Source organism: Nyctereutes procyonoides, unplaced genomic scaffold (assembly GCF_905146905.1).
Source record: "Nyctereutes procyonoides isolate TBG_1078 unplaced genomic scaffold, NYPRO_anot_genome, whole genome shotgun sequence".
NCBI classification, from domain to species: Eukaryota; Metazoa; Chordata; class Mammalia; order Carnivora; family Canidae; genus Nyctereutes; species Nyctereutes procyonoides.
This window is the reverse complement of record NW_026575052.1, coordinates 53,500,121-53,516,208: the sequence shown is the minus strand read 5'-3', so window position 1 is coordinate 53,516,208 and position 16,088 is coordinate 53,500,121. Positions and strand designations below refer to the sequence as shown.

The following is a 16,088-nucleotide window of genomic DNA, read 5'->3' as shown; positions in this document are numbered from 1 at the left end:
GGCTGGTTTGCTCTTCTATTCAGACCCTTAAAACTTTATCCATATCATCAGTAAGTCTCTTGCTTACTTAACCATTCATGCATTCACTAGAGTACCACTTGCAACTTCCTTCAAGAACTTTCCCTTTGAATTTACAACTTGGCACACAGTATGGTGCAACAGGCATAGCTTTTGGCTTCTCTCAACTTATGGCATGCCTTCCTCACTAAGCTTAATCTTTTCTAGTTTTTTTTTTTATTTTTTTTTTTTTATTTATTTATGATAGGTACAGAGAGAGAGAGAGAGGCAGAGACACAGGCAGAGGGAGAAGCAGGCTCCATGCACCAGGAGCCTGACGTGGGATTCGATCCCGGGTCTCCAGGATCGCGCCCTGGGCCAAAGGCAGGCGCTAAACCGCTGCGCCACCCAGGGATCCCTCTTTTCTAGTTTTTAAGTGAGAGTTGTACAACCTTCCTTTCAGGAAGCCATGGTAGGGTTATTGATTGGCCTGATTTCAGTGTCGTTGTGTCTCAGGGAAGAGAGAGGCCTGAGGAGGGGACAGTGCCTGGGCATGGCTGGTGGGTGGGACACTCAGAATGCACACGTTTGCTGACTTACGTGGGTGTGTGGTTCATGTCTCCCCACAACAATCACGATCGTAGCCTGAAAGATCACTGGGCACAGATGGCCATAGTAAATACATGAAGATGTCTCACATGTTGGTAGAATTACCAGGATATGACACAGACACAAAGGAGCAAATGCTCCTGAAAAAATGGTGCTGCTAGGCTTGCTCGGTGCAGGGTTGCCACAGGCCTTCAGTTTGTGAACAGATGCAGTGTTTGCAAAGCACAGTAAAGTGAGGTATGCCTGTGTAGAACACACGAGTAGTCACCTAAATTTGTGGATATTCTGGCTATTTTTGTGAAGGCTTCTTTTTTTCCCTGTGTCAACTAACCATCCATCCCCCCGTGATGCTGTCAAGTACTACTGACTCTCTTTCTTAACGCTGGGTCCTTTGCGTCCTTGTGACTTGCTTATTCCAGAACTGAAGCCTGCACCCCCCAGCCACTGGCTCCCTTTTCGTTCACCCCACCCCCACCCCTCACCCATGGCAGTCATCAGTTTGTTCTATTTATGGGTATGTTTCTGCTTTTTAATTGGATTATTTGGGGAGAAGGGGTTGGTGTTTAGTTGTATGAATTCTTTATATATTTTGGATATTAACCCTTCCCAGAAATATTATTTATTTGCCAGTATCTTCCTCCGTTCTGTCGGTTGCCTTTTCATTTTGTTGACTGTTTCCTTGGCTGGGCAGAAGCTTTCTATTTTGGTGCAGTCCCAATAGCTTATTTTTGCTTTTGTTTCTATTACCTAAGGAGACATACCCATAAATATGTTGCTAAGGCTTTGCCCAAGAGATTACTTACTGCCTGTATTTTCTTCTGGAAATTTTATAGTTTTAGGTCTCACTTGAGGTCTTTAGTCCATTTGAATTTATTACTTTTGTAAGTGTGACATATGGTCCAGTTTCATTCCTTTGCATGTAGCTGTCCAGTATTGTAATGTTTTAATTATTAGGGCTTTGTAATATAGCTTGAAGTCTCGAGTTGTGATGCCTCTCCTTTTGTTTTACAAGATTGTTTGGCTATTTGGAGTCTTCTTGGGGTTCCATACAAATTTTAGTATTCATTCTAGTTCTCTGAAAATTTTTTTAATACTTTTGGTATTTTGATAGGGATTGTATTAAGTTTGTAGATTGCTTTGAGTCTTACAGACTTTTCAACAATATTTGTTCTTGTAATCCATGACCATGGAATGTCTTTCCATTTCTTGCATTGTCTTGAATTTCTTTTATCAGTGTTTATAGTTTTCAAAATATAGATCTTTCAAGTCTTAAGTTTATTCCTAGATATTTTACTGTTTTTATTTGTAAATGGAATGGTTCAGTTTCTATTGTTTCATTATAAATGAATAGGAATGCAGCAGATTTCTGAACATTGATTTTTATATCCTGCAACTTTGCTGAATTTGTTTATCAGTTCTAGTTGTTTTTTTGGTGGTCTTTAACGTTCCCTGTACGTGGTATCATATCATCTGCAAAGAGTGAGAATTTTACTTCTTCCATACCAATTTGGATGCCTTTTATTTCTTTTTTTTTTTTTTTCTTTTTCTTTTTTTGTCTAATTGACATGGCTAAGACTTCCAGTGCTTTGTTAAATAAAAGTAGCAGGTGCAGACATCTTGGTCTTGCCTCTCACCTTAGGGGCAGAGCTTGCAATTTTTCACTAGTGAGTATGATGTTGGCTGTAAGTTGTTTTTTTTTTTTTTTTTTAAGATTTTATTTATCCATTCATGAGAGACACAGGCAGAGGGAGAAGTAGGTTCCCTGCAGGGAGCCCGATGCAGGACTCTATCCTAGGACCCTGGGATCACAACCTGAGTCAAAGGCAGATGCCCAACCATTGAGCCACCCAGGCGTCCCAGGCTGTTTTTCATAGAAGGACTTTATTATGTTGAGGTATATTCCTTCTATATCTACTTTGCAGAGGGTTTTATTATGAATGGATACTGTGTTTCGTCAAGTGCTTTTTTTACATCAATTGAAATGATCATGTGGTTTTTATCCTTTTTTTTTTTTTAATGTGACATCATGTTGATTGTTTTACAAATATTGAACCACCCTTGCAACCTGGGGATAAATTCCACTTGATTGTGTTGTATGATGTTTTTAATGTGTTGTTGAATTTGGTTTGCTAATAATTTGTTGAGAATTTGTGCGTCTTCATTCATCAGAGATATTGGCCTGTAGTTCTTTTTATGTGGTATCTTTATCTGATTTGGGTATCAGGGTGATACTGGCTTTATGGAATGAATTTGGAAGTTTTTGTTCCTCATCTGTGTTTTGAAATAGTTTGAGAAGAACAGGAATTAACTGTTCTCTAAATGTTTGGTAGGACTGCCTGTGAAGCCATCTGGTCCGGGACTTTGGCTTATTGGGAGATTTTTGATTACTGATTCCATTTCATTGCTAGTAATTAGTCTGTTAAACTTTCTATTTCTTCCTGCTTTAGTTTTGGGAGGTTATATGCCTCTCAGAATGTATCCATCTCTTAAGTTTTGGAATTGTTGGCATGTAGGTGTTCATAATATTCTGTTACAGTTTGTATTTTTGTGGTGTTAGTTGTTAGTTCTCTTTCATTAGTGATTTTTGTTTATTTGGGTCTTTTTTTTTTTTTTTCTTAATATGAGCCTGGCTAGTGGTTTATCAATGTTGTTGATCTTTTCAAAGAACTAGTTCCTGGTTCCATTGATCTTTTTTAGTTTCTATATCATTTATTTCTGGTCTAATCTTTATTATTTCCTCCCTTCTGCTGATTTTGGGTTCTGTTGTTTTTCTGACTCCTATAGGTATAAGGTTGAGTTGTTTGAGGTAGGCCTGTATTGCTAGAAACTGCCCTCTTAGAACTGCTTTTGCTGCATTCCAAAGATTTTGTACTATTGTGTTTTCATTTTCATTTGTTTCCATGCATTTTTTTTTTTATCTTTCCTGGTCTACTGATTTATTGTGTAGTTGCATGTTACTTCATCTCTGTGTGTTTGTGCTCTTTCCAGATTTTTTCTTGTGATTGATTTCTAGTTTCATAGTGTTATCATCAGAAAAGATGCATGTCAAATGCTTTTTCTACATCTATTAAATTGATCATACAGTTTTTGTCCTTTCTGTTATTGATGTGATGTATCACACTGATTGCTTCGCAAATATCGAGCCTCCTGTGCATTCCTGGAGTAAATCCCACTTGATTGTGGTGTAGGAATTTTTTTTTTTTCTTTTTTGAGCTTGTTAAGACTTGTTTTGTGGCCTAATATCTGATCTATCCTGGAGAATGTTCCTTGCACACTTGAAAAGAATGTATATACTGCTGTTTTAGGATGAAGTGTTCTGAATATGTTCAATCCATCTGGTCCAGTGAGTCATTCAGAGCCACTATTTCCTTGTTGATTTCCTGTTTTGATGTTTTCATTGATGTATGTGGAATGTTAAACATCCCCTACTATTATTGTTTGGCTGTCAATTTATTTATATTTGTTATTAACTGTATTATGCATTTGAGTGCTCCCATATTGGTGCATAAATATTTACAACTATTATATCTTCTTGTTGGATTATCCCCTTCATTATGATGTAGTGCCCTTCTTTGTCTCTTATTACAGGCTTTGTTTTAAAATCTGTTTTATCCAATAGAAGTCTGCTTACCCGGGGTTTGTTTTCACTTCCATTTACATAATAAATGTTTTTCTATCCCTTCACTTTCAATCTGCAGGTGTCTTTAAGTCTGAAAGAAGTTTCTTGTAGGCAGCATATAAGTGGGTCTTGTTTCTTTATCCAGTCTATCACCCCATGTCTTTTGATTGGAGTCCATTTATTCAAAGTAATTATTGATAGATATGTACTTACTGCTAGTTTGTTTGTTTTGTGGTTGTTTCTTTAGATGGTCTCTGTCTTCTCATGCTGTCATAGTTTACCTTTCTTTAGTGGGTTCCTTTCTTTTTATTTTTTCAGATCTATTACTAGTTTTGGATTTGTGGTTACCATTGTTTGTATATAACATCTCCATCTAGGAGTCTATATTAAGTTTACCAGCTACTTTAGCATTCTTTACCTCTCTCTCCCTCACATTTTAAGTATGCAGTGTCATGTTTTACATCCTTTTATTTTATGAATCCCTGATCCAATTTTTGCAGAAATACTTATTTTTACTGCTTTTGTATTTTTAATCTCACTTATGGTCTTTCTTTTCCACTCAGGGTCCTCTTTAATATTTCTTATAGGATGAGTTTAGTGGTCATGAATTCTTACAGTTTTTGTTTGCCTGAGAAACTCGTGATGTCTTCTATTCTGAATGATAGCCATGCTGGATAGTGTATTCCTGGCTGCACATTTTCCCCTTTCAGCACTTTGAATATGTCATGCTGCTCCCCTCGGGCTTGGTCCTGCTAAAAAATTCACTCGTAGCTTTAGTGTTTGTTCCCTATGTAATGTCTTCTTTTCTCTCCCTGCTTTTGAGATTTTTTTTTTCTTATCAGTACTACCATTTTAATTACTGTTTGTCTTGGTGTGGACCTCCTTAGGTTGAATATTTGGGGCCACCTCTGTGGCTCCTGGATCTGTCATCTGTTTCTTTCCCCAGGTTAAGGGAGTTTTCAGCTATGAGTTTTTCAAATAAATATTCTGTCTCCTTTTCTGTCTCTCATTTTGTAACACGAATGTTATTCTGCTTAATGGGAGACACTGAGTTCTTGAAGACTGATCTCAAATTTGCATAGTTTTTCTTTTTCCTCTCGTGTGTTCATCTTGATTCCTTTTCATTATTTTGTCTTCCAGGTCACTAATTTGTTCCTATACTACTTCTAGCCTATTCATTCCATCAGTTGTATTTTTTTAATTTATTGTGTTCTTCATCTCTGGTTCTTTTCATCTCTCTGTTAAGGGTCTCACTGAGGTCCTCTACTCTTTTTCAAGTCCAGTGAGTACTTTTGTGATCATTACTTTAAATTTTCAACCAGGCATACTACTTAAACCTTATTACTTAGTCTCTCACTGTGGTTTGGTCTTTTCCTTTCATTTGGGACTTATTCCTCCATCTCCTCATTTTGTCAACTCTGTGTCTGTGTCCATGTGTTAGGGAAGTCAGCTATCTCTCTTGCTCTTAATGGTAGTGGCCTTAGGAAGAAGAGATCTTGAAGTGCCCTGCAGTGCACTGTCCCCTGTTCCCCAGGGCCTGGAACTTCAGGGAGTGTCTCCTATGGGTGCTGCATATGCCTTGCTGTTGTGTCCTGGCTTCTTTTTCCTTCAGTTTTCTCTCCAGGCTCTTTGTTTGTTGTGGACAGTATTTGTTTCCCAGCAGGAGTGGGGCACATTTTAACAAAGTGTCCAGTGGTCTGCTTGTGAAGTGATCTTGCCCCCACTGCCACCAGAACTGAGTTTCCCTCAAAACGCATGGGTCAGAGATGTGGTATTGGCAGGGTTTGTAGCAGTCTTCACGGGGAGGGGCCCACAGTGCCACGACTGAGTGCTACTGGTAGTGACAGATCCGCTGAAGCATAGTGGAGGTGTGGCTTGGTGCCAGTAAAATGAGGAGTGTCAGTGTAGTTCTGGATCCCACAGATGACCATTGTTTAATGCTGGGGGTAGGAGAGGAAAGTGATGCCTTCCAGCTCCCTTGTTCCTGCAGGGGTCTCCCCTTGATCCCTGTCTCTGGGCCACACTCTTGAGATGAGCAAATCACTCTCCTTCCTGCCTGCCCCTAACGGTTCTGAAACTGCTGGTTCCATGCTAGATCTGCAAGGCTGTTTGGTGTGCTGTCTCTTTAAGGGTGGAATTCTGCTTCCTAATACCCTCTGATGCCAATGTTTTAGATTCCAGATTCTGTGTCCCATTGGATGTAAGAACTCATGACATTCGGCCTCTCTCATTTCCAAAAGCATATGTTACAGGGATTCATTCTCCCTATTGGTGAGCTCCCCAGTGTGAGAGTCTGTTTTTCACCATTCTCTGCATCACCTGCCTCCTCCCTGCTGTGGACAACCATGGTTTGTTTCTCTCCCAAACTGCGTCTTTGCCCTTCTGACCTTCTCTTACGTGGCCTCTTCTCTACCTGGAGAAGTTTTACTTCTTCCTTACCGATTTAGATGTCTTTTTATTTCTTGTCTAATGGCTACAGCTACAATTTCCAGGACTGTGTTGAATAAAAGTGGTGAGAATGGACTCCCTGTCTCATTCTTGATTTTAGAGCAAAAGCGCTCAGAGTTTCACCATTGAGTATGATGTCAGCTATTGGTTTGCCAGATGTGGCTCTTATTCTGTTCAGGTATATTCCCTTTAATCCCATTTTGTTTAAAGTGTTTATCACAAACGATGTTAAACTTTATCAAATGCTTTTCTGTACCTATTGGCAAATGATCGTTTTTATTTTTTTAAAGATTTGATTTATTCATGAGAGACAGAGGCAGAGACATAGGTAGAGGAAGAAGCAGGCTTCTTGCAGGGAGCCCATTGCAAGACTCTATTCCAGGACCCCGGGATCACAACCAGAGCCGAAGGCAGATGCCCAGCCACTGAGCCCCCCAGAGCCCCAGCAAATGATCGCTTTAATGTTATTGTTGAATGTGGTTTGCTGATAATGTGTTGAGGATTTTTGCATCTTGGTTTATCAGAAACAGCCTGTCATTTTCTTTTTTTGTAGTGTCTTCAGTTTTGGTACCAGGGTAATGCCGACCTCATAGAATATATTTGGAAGCTTTCCTTCCTTTATGTTTTATTAGAATAGTTTGAGGAACTTAGGTATTAACTCTTTAAATGTTTGGTAGAATTCACCTAAGAAGCCATTGGTACCTTGACTTTTGTTTGTTTGAGAATACAAGAACAATCACCTAAATGCGTGGATATTTGGGCTGTTTTCTTGATGAATTCTTTTAGGATTTGCTCATTTATTTGCATTTGCTTCGGGGCGTTTGTACTTGGTGTGTATGCCCTGGTAGATTGTCATGAATGTAGTAGCACCTCCAAGGCTTTACCACAGAGATTAGACTGGTTCTGTATGTATGGCAGCTCTGTTGTGCTGTGTGCCATTTTGGCTTAGGTTTGGCACTTGACCTGCCATCTCATCTGTCTATTCCTCAGAGTTACTTGGCATTAAGTTTATGCTGTAGTCTGGTTCTCTTTCCTCCCTGTAATATTGCAAATAGATGAGCTCTGTGTATGTGTTGAAGAAAGAAGCACATTAAATCACCTAATACTTTTACATTAAATGGATGTCTAGTTCATCCTCTTGATTTACAAAATGCTGAATAAAGAATTTAGTTCTAACTTTTTGAGAGGTTAAAACTAAAGAAGATTCAATAAAGATTATATTATTTTATTCTGTTATTTTCAATTTAGAGTGAAAGATTTATAATTTAAAATGTGAACAAGTGAGGTGTAAAGAAAATGTTGAATGTTGATACTTTTGGGGTTTAGACATAGTACCCATAAGAGTAAGCATCCCAATAGTGAGAACCCCAGCATGTGTGACTGACATAGTTACTTTGTGATGAGCGTGGTGGCTGGAGTGTCCCATACCTGGTGAGATTTCTGCAGGACGGCCTTTGAGGGACGGATGCTCTGTTGTCCTCACTATTCAAAACAAGTGGGTATATCCTGCCCCAGCATGTGGTGCTGGAAACTGGTCAGCATGTTGGGCTCCAGTGAGATCTTATTTCAGTTTGGCCTTTGTTGCTGTGTCTGTTGCAGAATAATCCGCACAAGCTGACTTTGTCAATGACACCCGATGACAAGTATCTGGAGAAACAAGCACAGATGGAGACAGAAAAACTAAAGCAGAAGGTCAACTCTCTTTCCCCGAAAGACAAGCAGCAGATCTATGAGAAAGGTAGATGTTTTCATCCTAACTCCTAGCCTTCAGCCAAACCCAGTGAGCTTTGTAAAGGGAATGTACAGTTGGATGCAAGTATCAATTCCACTAACAGACATTTATTGGGCACTGACAAAGGTCAGTGCTGGGTGTGATGGTTTCAGTGCCAGGGTTTGCCTTTATTCTCAGGAGATTCATCCTCTAGTTCAGCAGGAAAGGCAGAAGTTGTAGGAAGGAGGCCTTACATTTTACAGATTTTATAAGTACTTGGTACTTACCAGGGGCTGTAATATACCACTAAAATATGTTGCAATCTGTAGTTATAGTTAATCACCAGGTGAGCACTGCAGACTGTATGATTTTGAGCTCAGAAGAAGTGAATCTCACTAGGGGTGGTGGAAGGGGAACTAGGGGTGGTGGAAGGGGAGGAAGGCGGGGGGTGGCGTGAATGGGTGACAGGCACTGAGGGGGGCACTTGATGGGATGAGCACTGCGTGTTATTCTGTATGTTGGCAAATTGAACACCAATAAAAAATAAATTTATTATTAAAAAAAAGTAAGAGAAAAAATAAAAAGAAGAAGAAGTGAATCTCGGTGAGGGATGAAGGCCTTGTCATGAGGTCCCGCCCATGTCTGTGTGGTGCAGGTGTGGGTGAAGACAGAGTCAGCTACATGATTTCTTACTGTCTAAACACACACTTACTATTAGGACCAGTGGTCTGCTCCAGAGTATTTGCCCAAAAGAAATGAAAGTGTATGTCCATACAAACTTCAGGGGAGCTATATTTCCATCAACATGGTATATCTGTACTGGGAAATAACGGCTCAGCCACACAAAGAGGAGCAAAATCCTGGTACACTCCATAGTGAGGAATCTCTAGAGCATTGTGCTGGGGAGTTAGCAGGCACAAAAATACCTACTCAGTCCATTTACATGAAATTGTAGAAGTGGTAAAACCATCCTAGCAGAAGCAAGTGAGGGCAGGGGGTCACTTGCAGGGAGCCAGGAGGGAACTTTCTGGGGAATAGAAATGTTCTGTCTTCATGTGATGATTACATTACTTTATGCATTTGTCAGAATTCATTGAATTATCTTTACAACTGTGGATTTTGTCATATGTAAATTCTATATTAACAGAGTCTACCAAAATAGGTATACAGAACATACAGACACCGCCTACCTCTTCAGAGTGGTAGTTGGCTGGGATTATGTGAGGGATGGTATTGTTGGCTTTAGGTAGGAAGTGAGTAATGCTAGATTTCATGATTTAATCTCATCAAGGCAGAGTTAATTTCAGCATGTAACCTCTCCCTCTGTCTCAGAGTTCTTGTTTTGACATACAGCTATTCATACATTTAATAGCTAATTGTGAGTAATATAACAATCACTTTTGTTGCATGTGTGCCAGCTGACAAATGCCAACTTGCTTTTTTAAATTGAGATATTGATTGCTTCTTGGCCTTTGGTTAAGATCAACTGCAATACTGTTCTGATACATTTAACACATGATGATGCATTTCTATTCGGGCACAATCTATTAGGTGGATTTAAGTAAGTAAGTAGAGATGTAAGTGGTACGTTATGAGTTTCAAGAGTGTAGCACCATGAATGGCTATTTGTGCAGATTGCTCAGTGATCACAATGCACCTCATTGACATCTGTCACCACACAGTTGGAATTTATTTTTCTTGTGTTGGGAACTCATGAGATCTACTCTTAGCAACTTTCAAATATGCAAATATTTGAAATATGCAAATACGGCACTATTACCCAGAGTCACCAGTGCTGTGCGTTGCATCCCATGACTTATATCTGTAAGTTTGTACCTTTTGACCCCCTTCATCCGTTCCTCCCACCCCAGCCCCCAACCTCTGGCACCCACCAATCTGTTGTCCATGTCTGTGAGCTTGGTGTTTGGTTTTTCGGGTGCCATTTATGAGTGGGCTCATAGAGTATTTGTTTTTCTTTGACTTCTTTTACTTAGTGTAATGATCTCTGTATTGCCATAAATGACAAGATTTCATTGCTTTTCTATAGCTGGATAATAATCCATTGCATATATACCACATCTGTATCCATATGTGGACACTTAGGGTTGTACTCATGTTTTGGCTTTTGTGAACAACACTGGAATGAACATGGGGGTACAGATACCTTTTCGAGTTAGAGTTTTTGTTTTCTTTGGGTAAATGCCCAGAAGCAGAATTGCTGGATAATGTAGTGGTTCTGTGTTTGATTGAAGAGCTTCCATACTGTTCTCCACAGTGGCTGCAGTTTGCATTCCCACCAATAGTGCACAAGGGCTCCCCCTTTCTCTGCATCCTTGCCAACACTTATTTCTTGTCTTTTTGACTTTAGCCGTTCTGATGGGTGTGAGGCCTCATCATGGTTTTGATTTGCATTTCCCTATGTTGATTGTTATGGAGCGCTTCGTATTCTTGTTGGCCATCTGTATGTCTTCTCTAGGAAAGTGACTGTTCAAGTCCTCTACCCATTTGTAACGTTTTGGTGTTGAACTGTGTAAGTTCTGTTACATCTTTGGGTATTAGCCCTTTACAGATGAGGCTGGCCGTATTTTCTCCCATTCCATAGATCGCCTTTCATTTTGTTGATGGTTCCCTTTGCTGTGCAGAAACTTTAGTTTGATGAAGTCCCACCCATTTTCCATTTTTGATGAAAGTCCTTTGTAGCACAGAACATAATTCCAGGTCTAAGCAACAGAACGTACATTCTCTCAGTTGTCAGATTGTTGGCGTGGCCACGGTGGTATGCTCTTGTCCACACCCAACATGTGAGTGGATGGAGGCTTATTTTACAAAAGCATGTTACTTCACAGATCACCACAGAGTTCCATTAAGTAGGAGATAGTGCTAGTGCATGTAAGGGGGTATTGCAGGTCATTAAGTCTTAAATGAGGACTTTAGTGTGAGCAATCTGTGAATCAAAGTTTAATCTGTAGCTGACCACCAATGAACATAGTGAGAATGGGAAGTTAATTAACTTTAAACCGTCCTCCAGTTTAGAGCATCTCTGTATAATGGGTCACATGCTGTTGTGAAGGGTGTAGCCTCTGCCATGGGGAGCGTGTTGCTGGCCGAGGAGAAGCCGCTGGTAGAGATCGCTGTGTGCCTGCAGGTGCTTTGGGAAAGGAGTAGCAGGTGTCAGGGTGTGGCTGCCAACAGGATGAGGGGTGGGCCCTCCAGCTACTCCCCAGACTAGGTGAGGGGAGAGGCAGGAAGCAGGCTTTCAGGTCCAGCACACAGGTCCAGGGGTGCAAGGGGCAGGAGGGGCAGGGTCAGCCTAGTTGGTCGATGGAACAGCCTGGTGGGGGCGGGCCTGGGAATTCTGTGGGAATTTGCAGGAAGCCTGCGCTTTAGTGCCTCCCTCAGCGAGTGCTGTGTGCCAGGCCCAAGAGGCCAAGTCCCTGTGTCAGGCCACCTTGAAGGCCCCTGGAGGTGATAGGTGCTAGGGACCGCAGGGGGCCAGACATGGAGGCAGCTCAGCCCAGCTCTTCACACTGTCACGGGAAATGAAGCTGCCACGTTTGTTTGAAAGAACTTTACTGGAGTCTTTGCTCATGTACCATCCAGTGCTGTTGTCAGCGCGTGCGCTGAGCCTTGGTTCTCTCCCTGATGGGCTGGGCCGTTGTGTCTCCAGGAAGGAGGGGGTCTCCCCCTCTCCCCCTCTCCTGAGATCCGTGAGGGCTCAGGCCCAGAAGGAGGTGTGCTTGAATTCGTAATTTGTGAAATTTATGTGATTACAAGCATGGTGCTGAAATTAGTGCAGATGAAATAAGAGTAGACAAGTTCAAAAGTTGGAGCTTCACGCCAGTGAGAAATGGGTTGAAAACTCTGGCCCACCACCACCCTCCTCCCCGCGAAGTGGTTCCCTTACGTGATTGAGAGGAGGAGAGTTCAGAAAGCACGGTCTCCTGAGCAGGTTACTGGGCCTTGGAATGGGCTTGCTGGGAAACACGGGAACTGTAAAACCACAGGGCTGGTGGTGCGGCCAGGCTGACTGTCAGGATGAAAGGCTGCAGCAGGGATGGACAGACAGACGAACAGCATCAGACCTCCCAGTGGCCGTCCTGAGCATTCGTCACCCGCTTTGTTCTAGGCTTAGAACTACAGGATCAGCAGAGTAGACCTCAGGACGCCTCTTGTCTGCCAGCACTGAAGGTGTCAGACATCGAGCCCACCATGTCGTTCACGGAGTTGGAGGTGGCCCTGGCAGGTCAGTCCCTGGGCACGGTGTCTGCAGGAGGTACCACATGTGAATGATTCCCATGAAACGTCCAACCGCCCTCTTGATAGGCTTGCTCTTCATGGTTCGTGTAGGTGGGATTTCCTGTGCAGTGACAGTAGACTTCCCTACTCAGGGATGTTCCTCCCAGTGGGCTCACGGGGCGCTGCTTCCACAGTCCCACGAGGCTCCTGATCACCCGGTAGCTGTACTGAGCGCAGCCTGAGGGCCACCGGCACCCTCCGTGCCCCTGGTCCAGCCTCACCCCGTCAGGAGAGGCGGCAAGCCACGCAGGGAGCCCGAGCACACAGCAGGGCCGCGGCGTGGTCTCCTGCCAGCTCCTTCCGGCCCACCCTGCATTACTGCTCATGGGGAGGCGTGCGAGACATGCTGCGGGGCAGCAGCACACTGTTGGGTGCCGGTCTTGGGCATGCTGTGCCCGAGGAGTCCTGACACCCTGCTGCACTCCCACCAGGGCCATCCCACTGGTTCCTAGGGCTCCTCCGTTTACCATGCTGATGCATGAGTGTGCATGCACGAATGAGATCTTTGTTTCTGGGTGAGGCCTCCACAAAGTGGGGTTACTAACGTGTTTGAGTTTCCCCTAGCTATGGTTTATCAGTGAGGTTCATTAAGTGTTCATTAAAAGAATTAGTGAAGGTAGACCACGGGTTGTCCATAAATGCCCTGCACCCACCGCTGCTGTAAGAAATTGAGCCCGCAGCACCTGCCCCCGAGGGCCTTGGGACTCGGGAGGCCATGGGGGCCACGGTGGGTCCTCAGACCCCGGGTTTGGGGGTGGCATTTGGGAGGGGTGAGGGAGTGGGAGCTGTCAGCCCACCGTGACAGCATGGAGGGCTGCAGGTGGGCACAGGCAGGGTCCGGCCTGCCCGAGCACCAGGGCAGCTCCAGAGCCTGAAGAACGTTCCTTGCCCAGCCCTCCCAGAGGCGTGGGTTGTTTAGTGGTCACCAGGAATGGGCAGTAGTCTTTGCTGATGGAAATTTTAAATACCCTTGAAAAGCACCAGCATTTTAAAGATACTAAACAATGATCATGTGATTCAAAAGTCTGCTTTTTGCCTCTGCAGCTGGCGAGACCCCCGTGCAGTACTGTGCCCAGCCCACCAATGGCGTGGTGTACTTCAGAGCATTTGCCAGCCTGCACACCCTCCCGGACGAGCTCCGGCCCTACGTGCCGCTCTTCTGCAGCGTCCTCACCAAGTAAGGGGACACACGTGTTGATGCAGTCAGCACGTCTTCATGTATTTTGTTACTGAATTTTTCTGTATAGGTATTTATTTTGCTTTGGTGCATCAGCAATCACTTTTCAGCATATCTCAATTTTGAAAACCCATAGTGTTATTAAAGCGTGAGTAAAATGTGATATATTTGTTGAGAAGTTCTACAAAAGCTGTATTTTCTTACTAAAATGTAAGGACTTAAAGTATTTATAAGCCCAGAGTACATGGTGATACTTAGACATATCTATGTCAACAACTTAGTTCCTTTTAAAATGGTGAGAAGAATGATTGTTGCATCATCAGCATATGTAAGTCAACAAGTGTGCCACATAGGCACGGGGTGACCTTGCGAGGCCGAGGCATGTGCCCTCCTCCGTGGAGCCAACTAGCTGCTGCTACTCTAGGAAGCCATTGTCTGCATCCGTGTGGGAACACAGGGGACCCAGGTGCCAGGACAGCACGGCAGGGGGACTCTAGCGAGTGGGCCGGTCGCCCCGATCCCCCCATGTGCACAGCCTTCTCCGAGAGGGAGCCCGAGGATGTGGGTTCCGTGTGAAGACGCCTCCAGCCATTTCCACGTTCTCCTCCCCTAGGCCTCCTGCTGCTCGTCCTTCGGCGGCACGGCCATTCCAGGGGGACCTCATGAGTGGCGCTGTGGCCTGAGTTATTACCCAGGGAATAGGATGTTGCTCCAAAAAGCATCATCCACCTGAGAGGACTTCTGCTATTCCTGAAACTCAGGAAGGCTTGCTCTCCGGATGTCCTTTCTGACCTGAGCATTTGGGCAGGGGAAGTCTGTGCCAGGATGTCATAGAGAAAGGAAAGTGTAGCGACCACCAGAAGCCCCAGAAAGCTTGGTGCTGCCACAGCGGATCTTAGTGTCCCGTTAGCGCTGGGCAGCCGCTATGTCCGCCTGGAACGGGGCGCACGGTGGGACGCACAGCTGTGCTCGAGTGTTGCTCGGGTGTGAGGGCGGGGATGCAGAGGGTACGGCCTGGCCGACCTGTAGGCAGCTCGCAGCTGATGGGGACGCGGCCAAGACCATGCTGGCAACTGGGGGGACCGTGCTTTGCTGTCGACAGGCTGGGCTGCGGTCTTCTGGACTACAGGGAGCAAGCACAGCAGATCGAGCTGAAAACGGGGGGGATGACCGTGTTGCCCCACGTGCTGCCCGACAATGCGCATCTGGACACGTACGAGCAGGTAATGTGGTGCTTCTGCATCCCAGGGCTCCACGGGGGTTCTCCAGCACCTTTTTTCCCCTCTTAAATAACTTTTCTTTCTTTCATGATTCAGGGTGTGCTTTTCTCATCTTTCTGCCTCGATAGGAACCTTCCGGACATGATGCACCTATGGAGTGAAATATTCAACAGGTAACTGTTAGTAAAGACCTAATTCTGGGGCTCAAGGGTTGTCAAAGCAGTTTCTACTCATTTCTCTGTGGTGGTTGGTTTCTGAGGTTAGTTTTAGTTGTAATTCCTGAGGGTACTTAAATCATTTGGAAACTCTAATTTTCCATGATATTGAAAGGGGTTATGGGCGGGTGTCGAGGAACTTAACGCATTTTTCTTTTTACAAAGCCCGTGCTTTGAAGAAGAAGAACACTTCAGAGTGTTGGTAAAGATGTGCGCTCAAGAGCTGTCCAACGGGATCCCGGATTCAGGGCACCTGTACGCGTCCGTCAGGGCGAGCAGGACCCTGACGCCCACGGGGGACCTGCAGGAGACCTTCAGCGGGATGGAGCAGGTGAGGAGCCAGGTCTTCCAGAGTTGGTGACAAACTGTTTACATCCCAGAAAACCAAATTTCATAGGAAAGGTTCTTTTAATTCCCCCTCATTGGCCCACCCGTCCCCGAGCTGAGCTGGGCAGGTGCATCCCATCCTGGCACAGTCGCATTCCCGACCAGGAGGGAGGAGCACCTGTGGTGGCCGCCCCGCCCCGGGGTCCATCTCTAGGTTTCGGCTTCTCTGGCTCAGGTGAAGTTGATGAAGAGGATCGCAGAGATGACAGACCTCGGGCCGGTGCTGAGGAAGCTGCCGCACATCCAGAAACACGTGTTACACCGGGACAACATGAGGTAGCGCCTCCCCCGCTGTTCCCTGAGTGCGGTGTTTAGATTCTTCTCACTTGAAGTTGTAGTTACGTACACTCACCTTCAATCAGAGAGAGAGTCTGGGGCTTGGGGTCAGTCATGGAATTTGTTCTGGATT

General features: G+C 44.3%; 1 protein-coding gene across 1 annotated transcript in view; it reads left to right on the top strand.

Moving 5' to 3' along the window:
* PITRM1 (pitrilysin metallopeptidase 1) overlaps nucleotides 1-16,088 on the top strand; it is a 43,681-nt gene that overhangs the window by 21,667 nt on the left and 5,926 nt on the right. Inside the window, exons 14-20 of the mRNA XM_055331984.1 lie at nucleotides 8,273-8,411; nucleotides 12,511-12,627; nucleotides 13,725-13,857; nucleotides 14,960-15,080; nucleotides 15,174-15,250; nucleotides 15,458-15,623; nucleotides 15,855-15,955. Coding sequence (XP_055187959.1) covers nucleotides 8,273-8,411; nucleotides 12,511-12,627; nucleotides 13,725-13,857; nucleotides 14,960-15,080; nucleotides 15,174-15,250; nucleotides 15,458-15,623; nucleotides 15,855-15,955 — 854 coding nt within the window. The remainder of the gene's footprint in view (nucleotides 1-8,272; nucleotides 8,412-12,510; nucleotides 12,628-13,724; nucleotides 13,858-14,959; nucleotides 15,081-15,173; nucleotides 15,251-15,457; nucleotides 15,624-15,854; nucleotides 15,956-16,088) is intronic.